The 8,500-nt window shown below is 47.9% G+C and overlaps 2 protein-coding genes across 2 annotated transcripts; one reads left to right on the top strand and one right to left on the bottom strand.

The window, feature by feature from the left end:
- Positions 1–4: 4 nt before the first annotated feature.
- LOC135812362 (uncharacterized) lies at positions 5–5,148 on the bottom strand (the record flags this gene model as incomplete). The annotated part of the gene is made up of 5 exons (XM_065325737.1): positions 4,941–5,148; positions 3,433–3,556; positions 2,884–2,971; positions 1,524–1,592; positions 5–68 (listed from the first exon to the last, which is right to left on the bottom strand). Coding segments are annotated over exons 1-5 (408 nt in total), but the record flags the coding sequence as incomplete, so codon positions are not given.
- Positions 5,149–5,492: 344 nt separating this feature from the next.
- Positions 5,493–7,616, top strand: LOC135811852 (2-amino-3-carboxymuconate-6-semialdehyde decarboxylase-like). The gene has a single exon (XM_065325090.1). It carries the CDS (start codon positions 5,611–5,613, stop codon positions 6,718–6,720), a length of 1,110 nt encoding a protein of 369 aa, XP_065181162.1. The 5' UTR covers positions 5,493–5,610; the 3' UTR covers positions 6,721–7,616.
- Positions 7,617–8,500: the final 884 nt, after the last annotated feature.

Here is an 8,500-nt window from a genome sequence, read left to right as displayed (position 1 = left end):
TTTTCATGAAGCTAACCAGAGACTTGAGACGGAACAGACGGTCGTACTCTTTGTGATACTCACCGTTCCTTGGAACAGGACAACACAACACACAACCAATGCAGGAATTTATTCGATATAATCATGTTGACTTGTTGAGAAGTGACAATCACTAGGAACTCCTGCAGAGTGCTCAAACAAATTCACAGTTCTCGTGAGACTCAGTAACATTGTAGTGTCTATGTTCGACATACTCGCATGGACATCATCATACTTGCTAAAAATTAAAAAATTAAAATTCATGGTTCGGCCGGAGGCCGAGTTTTCCCGCATCCGTAGGAACGCCACCACCCTCAAGGATCAAGGCACAGATGCAGCTCCTGAAGCGGTGTGCTCAAGTACAGTCATCTATCTTTAATCCAGCACTTTATAAAACCAGCACCCTCTATCTCTTAATTTGCTAAATCCTATATATAGGATTTTGGTCATATTTTTCAACTCAAAATGGGTGTGGCATGAGAATAGCAAAAAATATGTGACCAATTCTTCCTTGCTTGGTCTTAGTAGATATCGAGAGTTGAATAAGATAATTTTTTCAAACACTACCATCTCAGGCTCATCTCCTTGCCCAATATTACTAAGGCCTGTGCCCTATTTTTCGAATCCTATATATAGGATTTGAGATTTTATTGGACCTTGTTTTATCCTTAAAACTGGTAGTTTCATGACGGCATGTGCGATATGTCGTCATGAAACCACCCCGTGCCACACCTGCAATGTTCTTCTGCACATTCACTGCTTCAGTCCTTTCCATGACATCAGCTGAACAATTATGCTCAAATTTCCAATTATTGCTGAAAATGGGTATTCATCAGAAATGTTATCCTCCTATGAATCTAAAATGTAAACATTCATGCCTCAAACATATTAACAACTTCCATGAAAACCATTATGTCATTATTATTGGTCGTGATGACCAATAACAACCGCATAAAAGGCACACATTTTCAAATCCTATATATAGGATTTTCGGCCAGCAAATTAAGAGATAAACGAGCATAATTTTCAGTTACTAAATTCTCCTTTTCATGCACATTGCAGCAGTAAATCAGATTTTCTAATCCAGCACCCTCCCTAATCCAGCACCCTCCCTAATCCAGCACCCTCCCTAATCCAGCACCCTCCCTAATCCAGCACCCTTCCTAATCCAGCCGAATTCCCTTAGCACAATATTAATGGTGCCGGATTCTAGAGGGACCACCGTACCGTATTGTCCGGAGTACTAGGATAAGCGGTGTGGCGTATACTACGATAGTCAAATTCACGGCTGTAAACAGGGTAGACGTGTCCGTATTTCGTGACAGACATTCTGGGTGCGGCTTGTACTCCGGAAAATACGGTATTCGCATCGGGATTCAGCCGGACAATCTAAGCCCCACTACCAAGCTAAAGCAACGGCTGGAGATAGCTGCGTCACTGTGACCACAGCAGCAGTAGTGGTAGCAAAGGAATCGGTGTGATTGCGCCCAGTTGACCAGACTTACAGGTAATGCTTAAGAGTAGTCTCGTGTCGGCTGGACACATCCAGGCGTTTACACATCTTCTTTGTCTTCCTGTACGTCAGCGCACATGTGTACATGAGAACAAACAGGCAGGCAGGAAGGCATGCACACACACATACATACACATATGTGCACAGACATGTGCACACACACACACACACACACACACACACACACACACACACACACACACACACACACACACACACACACACACACACACACACACACACACACACACACACACACACACACACACACACACACACACACACACACACACACACACACACACACACACACACACACACACACACACACACACACACACACACACACACACACACACACACACACACACACACACACACACACACACACACACACACACACACACACACACACACACACACACACACACACACACACACACACACACACACACACACACACACACACACACACACACACACACACACACACACACACACACACACACACACACACACACACACACACACACACACACACACACACACACACACACACACACACACACACACACACACACACACACACACACACACACACACACACACACACACACACACACACACACACACACACACACACACACACACACACACACACACACACACACACACACACACACACACACACACACACACACACACACACACACACACACACACACACACACACACACACACACACACACACACACACACACACACACACATGCACGCATTCGCAGAACACATTACACGGATAAAGCTTGGAAATTACAGCACCCTCCGATACAGTCCAGGTATCCAGTATTTGTTCCAACACATCCCCTCACCCCCAAACACACACACACACACACACACACACACACACACACTTCAGCCAAACCATTCACAACCGGCAATGGGATAATTCCAGTCCATGAGCAGCTGCAGCGCTATCGGTGACACCACTTCCACTGCACGCGGCACTACACACATTTCACCAGCACATCAGTGAACATGATTGTGTTCAATGGCAACAACGGCGGACAATCCACCGTCTATTAGAACTTATGCAAATGACTCATCATAGTACATTTGCCACTCAGAAGCCAATAAAACATCACTTTTGCCACTCAGAAGTCAATAAACATCACTTTCGCCACTCAGAAGTCAATAAAATATCACTTTCGCCACTCAACTGGCTTCCATATTAGGGCTTAGATCTCAGTACACATTTCTCCCAGTTTGCCAATCAACTGTCCTCCTTTATGGCAGTATTATGATGTAATTGCACAACCTCTAGAATTGCCTGGCTATGGAGAGGAACTTACGAGCAATCGACGGTGACCATGGTCCCCTGACCTTTCACTGCCGTCGCTGCCTGGGCAAACTCCGAAAGGAGAGCGTTGATGACTTTGGCTACACGTGCACATACACAAACACACATACACACATAGTCAACATTGGCGCCCAACCTTTGCTCGGACCACAAAACGCCATCAGTCTATGTTACGCATTGGATTTTGGCATTGCTTGTTCATCCGTTCACCACAATTCAACTCCGTTCTATTATTCATCCCGTTCGCTTCGTAACGTGTGCAACTCGCTGGTAGAAGATATGTATAATTATAACTGTGCTTCCCTGATCAGTCAACGTCATTCTGAACAAGATACAAAGTTGTCAAAAATGTCTTAGTATTAAATCCGTATCATATGCATCAAGTCTCGCTCCTGTTGAGCAAGTTGACTATCTGCAGATGTCTGTCTGTCTCTGTGTTTGTCACGCACGTTCACACACACACACACACACACACACACACACACACACACACACACACGCGCACACACACACACACACACATGCTTGCATGAAGACGTACCATTCTTGCCAAAGAGGGTCAACACGTTGGTCTTCTCCTTGATAAGTTTCTTGAATGCCTTCAAGTCATCGATGCTGATCACGTCCTTCGTGCTGACGGACTTCTTGCACTCGCCCAGATGTGCCTATACACACACACACACACACACACACACACACACACACACACACAGCACCAGACGAACAAGCATAGTTTTACAAAGCTGTCGTTGCTGCAGTGTTCTTAAAGTTTACTCCCCTGTAGGCACTGGCGAGAGTACATAATTCCCAACCCTAGCAACTTAGCAAGACTGTGCAACTGCAGCTATGGGGTCTGCGACGGCAGAACTTCACACGTGACGAACCCGTACACATTGTATGCAGGGCTGTAAGCAACCCTGCTTTGGGTTCAACTCTCTTGTGGTCACTTTGCGCACCGTTTGCCAGTGTAAACATGTGAACCATGTCACGTGATGTGCAGTTCTGCGAGCGCAGCACTGTATAGAGGTTGTGCAGGCAGTTGCACACTCTGGGGGGGGGGGGGGGGGGGTATGAACTCTTGGTATTAGCAATACTAGTGCTGCCTTCTCGTATAACGGGTGAAACCTGCAATTCCCACCAAAACGTCTTTTTAGAAGATTCGTAGTTCTATTACAAACCAATTTCAGAACCTGAAATATCTGCCATGTGTCAAGTACGCAGCACTATACAGCTACACGTAGTAAGCGGCTGGGTCCTCGCTTATGAAACATACCCGCTGCCGCTCAGAGTCTCGTGAATCAATCAATTACCAGATAACATCATGTAAGTTTCGCTGCAGTTGCTTATGGCTGGCATTTTCCAACGCGACAGTAGAGTGCATGCCGCGGTGCATAATGCATAACTGCCTGTGCATAGTTCCGTCAAAGTGCTATGCTATTAAAACAGTCAAGGATGTATTCTGCCCAATTAAAATGAAGTGCAGCAAAGAACCCTCTCTGATCGTATAGCCCAAATCTCTTTTTTGATAATCCGGCGCACGTGTTCATATACGGGCATTCTCAATATCTTCCTCATAACAAAACAATGTACCGGTAGTCGCAGGCGGAATACGGAATTTTCCTCAAAAATTTCAAACATGGGGATCACAATAATTTCTGGTGAGAAGTCAAACGTTATCATTTTTACAAGTAGCCATTAGCAGCACGCAGGGTGTTCGCACTCCTACTGTGTCACCACACTCATTGGACTATTTGTAATCGCAATTAGTGTCCGGCGTTCCACTAGGCGAGGCTGCGACTATGAGAGCGTGAGTGTGGCGAGGAAGTGTGACAGAAGCAACACCATCCACAGCGAATGGTATCTTCGAGTTCCAAAAATATTTCTTCGTCAAGGTCATTTTGCAACATACGCGTTGGGAAAGGAAGGAAATCCATAATCACAGCTACCAGCTACGTATACGCCTGAGAGAAATAGTTTATTTGAGTATGTAAATTCTATTTCTACAAGTAAATTCTAGAATGTTGAATTCGACCACACACTCGTACTCACCAAACCAGCCACGAGAAACACGGCAGCAATGAGGCCCACCGAAAGGGCTTTGCTGCTAGGCATGTCTGCTACAGTCTCACTACTCTTGGTTTGCTCCCAACCAATTTCGTTGAAGACAAAAACACACAATGGCAAAAAGCCTCAGACAACTCGACAACACATGAACAAACAAGAAAATGAGTAGATTTCTACAGACAGTACATGCAGTGCGTGCATACCGGTTGTTGAGTTTTGACTTTTGAGTTTGACCTTCATCTTTTGTAGTCAAAAGATCGATCTATACTACGAGTACTGTTCTCGCCCAACTCATCTCCTGGCTTCATTCACGGCAACGTGTCAATCTGGTCGTCGTCGCCGTGGCACGGCGCAGCGCAGCCGCGAGGCGACGCCATTCTTCACCTTGACGACGCAGGTGTGTCGGGGGTATGTCATCGTACAAGCTTGCGAGCTTTTTGCCGACTTGATCATCCATGACAAAAGCACGAAAACTCCTCACCACACATGCAACCCACATGTTCAACCTACACGGCTACACTGCACTGCCGTGCTGAGTGATTTGTTTTTCTTTGTTCGCAGTGCCAGTGGCTCCTGTTTTTTTGGATTGGAGCTAGCTGCGTCGTTTGTTTTTTATTGGCATTGGTTTGGAATCTCTCTCTCCCTAGCATTTGCTATGAAGATAGACGTGCATTGCCACATTCTGCCTGAAAGATGGCCAGACCTGAAGGAACGCTATGGCTACGGTGGATGGATTCAGCTGCAGCACCACTGCCAGGGTCAGGCCAAGATGATGCGCGACGGCAAGCTGTTTCGCGTGATCGACGCCAACTGCTGGGACGCCGAGACGCGCCTTGCCGAGATGGACGCCACTGGCGTGGACGTTCAGGTCCTATCCACCGTTCCAGTGATGTTCAGCTACTGGGCGAAGCCTGAGGATACGCTGGATTTGTGCAGAATTGTCAACGACGATTTGGCGAGTACGGTGAAAAAGCACCCGTCGCGATTCGCCGCTCTGGGCACGCTGCCCATGCAGGCACCGGAGCTGGCCGTGCAGGAGCTGAGACGCTGCGTGACCGAGCTGGGATTCCCGGGCGTGCAGATCGGCTCGCACATCGGCGACTGGAACTTGGACGCGCCGGAGCTGCGGCCGTTCTTCGCGGCCGCAGAGGAGCTCGGCGCGGCGCTGTTCGTGCACCCGTGGGACATGCAGCTGGACGGGCGCATGTCCAAGTACTGGTTGCCATGGCTGGTCGGCATGCCGGCCGAGACGGCCACGGCCATGTGCAGCATGATGTTTGGCGGCGTGCTGGAGCAGTTCCCCAAGCTGCGGGTCTGCTTTGCGCACGGCGGCGGCTCGTTTCCGTTCACCATCGGGCGCATCGAGCACGGCTTCAACGTGCGGCCGGACCTGTGCGCCACGAACAACCCGCACACGCCGCGCAAGTACCTCGGCCAGGTCTACACCGACTCGCTGGTGCACGACCCCAGCGCGCTCGCCTTCCTCGTGCAGACGATGGGCGAGAGTCGCGTGTGCCTCGGCACCGACTACCCGTTCCCGCTGGGCGAACACCACCCAGGCAAGCTGATCGAGTCAATGTCGGACATGAGCGGCGAGCTCAAAGACAAGCTGCTCTCCGGCAACGCTGTGGAGTTTCTCAACCTCGACCCCAGCAAGTACCAACGACACGAAGCGTCTAAAGAACCCGCAGCAGCGGCAGAAGCAACAGTGGCCGCCACATCAGCAGCAGTGGAACCGCAAGCCAAAGTTGCGCGTGCCAGCTAATTGGGCCACGCTCGCTGCACCAATACCAGTTCTTGCGGCATGCATGTCCCAAATAGGTCATGCTTCCATGTGTCCTAACAGTAATAGAGCCCGCCGTTGTCATCGGCCATTTGAATAGTCACCGAGATGCCAATGGCGTGGTCACCACGGTTACTGAGCTGCATGTACCAACAGCCTAGTAACCATAGTTGCTGAGTTTGTTAGATCGCCTAACCTTTGTAGTCTGTAGAAATCTCCAACCTTGAGCTCTTCAGCTTGCTCATATTTTCGTCAAAGCTTTTTTTTTTTTTTTTTCAAAGGATCCCGTCCTGTTCCAACCTTGGCTCTGTGTCTAGATTGTTCCGTGTGTGCTTGTCACGGCGGTGGAGTCGCGATCTGTGCCGTGTGCTGAAGTCAGCGGCCTTCCCGCACGCAACCGCCACCAGCATTTGTCTGCCGTTTGATATGTTCAGTGCCTCGTCCGCCTTCTGTGATTCACTATCAGCCTCTTGAAGACATTCACTGTTGTGTATGCTCAGACCTTGAAGTCAGTCGTTTTCGGTTCTGCTTGTGGCACTCTTCATTTTGCTATCAATCCTGTTTTTTTCTTTCTTTTCAGTTTTAGTACCAGGTGTAATTATTTTAATTTACTGTGATTACACACATTACCTAACCCTCGAGTTCTGCTCCATGACATCCAGTTATATTCGGAATTTTTTAATATAATATTGCTTCATGAAACACATGCGCTCTTCTATTCTTCATCAACAGTAGCTCATTTTTGTCGTTTTATCGCTGTCTGCTCTTTCTATTGAAGTGTGTGCGTGCGTACGTGTGTGCGTGTGCTTCTGTTGGCTTCCTTCGCGCGCAGTTTTGTTTGAAATTGTGAGTGCCGATCGTTAGGGTGCACTATCCTATGTGTGTGATGGTCAGTCGGTCTGTTCAGGGTGTCAGCATGCGCGTGGTGCAAATCCCTGGTTTCGTGCTGCACTGGGTTATGTGGTGTCCATGTTGTCAGAAGGCCTTCCCTATGCTTGGCGGTATCACCATTGATTTACATTGATGTCTTATTTGAAGGATTCTCCTAAATCAAATGGGTGCCTATCAAAAGGAGTCGAAAGCATCGGTGACGCCCCTTACTTGCAATGGAGCATCTCTTGGTTTGTTTTCTTGTGTCGGTTTTGGTGTCCATGAGAGAGAGAGTGACGTATTCCTTTGTCTTAGTGCAGTGGTACTGTCAGTCTGTGTGAGTCATCACTAGTAATCATGGTATTACTGTCTATAACCAGATCTGGGCGACTGCTCATTGTTGCAGCTGTCAGCAATTGTTGGCGCCTTCCCTTGTCCAGCGGTGACCATGGTGACATGCATTCGAAAGCTGAATCAGTGAATGTGCTTGCATGCATGCATATCTGGATTATTGGCATGTAATATTGCTAGACTCAGGCTGGCATGTACAATGACTATGTACATGTCATGACTGCATTTCTGTCAACAAGCCGGATAGCTTATTACAATAGTTACTCTTGCTGACATGCAGACGATGATGCTGTGCCCATGCTTGCATGATCTGAGCATTGGACTTGCATCAGAGAGTAGTAAAATGCCATAATTTTACTACTAGATGGCTTGCAGTATGCCTGGGCTGTATAGCCTACTATAGGTCATAGATCATGCATTGCATCCATGCCAGAATTATTTAATGGCAGCATTAATTTTGACTCTTGAGCCAGTCGAGGTGTGACAATAATATGAGGCATCACAACTGCTGTTGCTTGCCACTACGTAGTCCATATTACCA

The sequence above is a fragment of the Sycon ciliatum genome, chromosome 3, assembly GCF_964019385.1.
Source record: "Sycon ciliatum chromosome 3, ocSycCili1.1, whole genome shotgun sequence".
NCBI lineage: Eukaryota > Metazoa > Porifera > Calcarea > Leucosolenida > Sycettidae > Sycon > Sycon ciliatum.
This window is presented reverse-complemented; position numbering and strand designations above follow the sequence as displayed.

Coding starts and splice junctions, on each gene's coding strand:
- LOC135811852 (XM_065325090.1), top strand. CDS start 5,611: ATGAAGATAGACGTGCATTGCCACATTCTGCCTGAAAGATGGCCAGAC.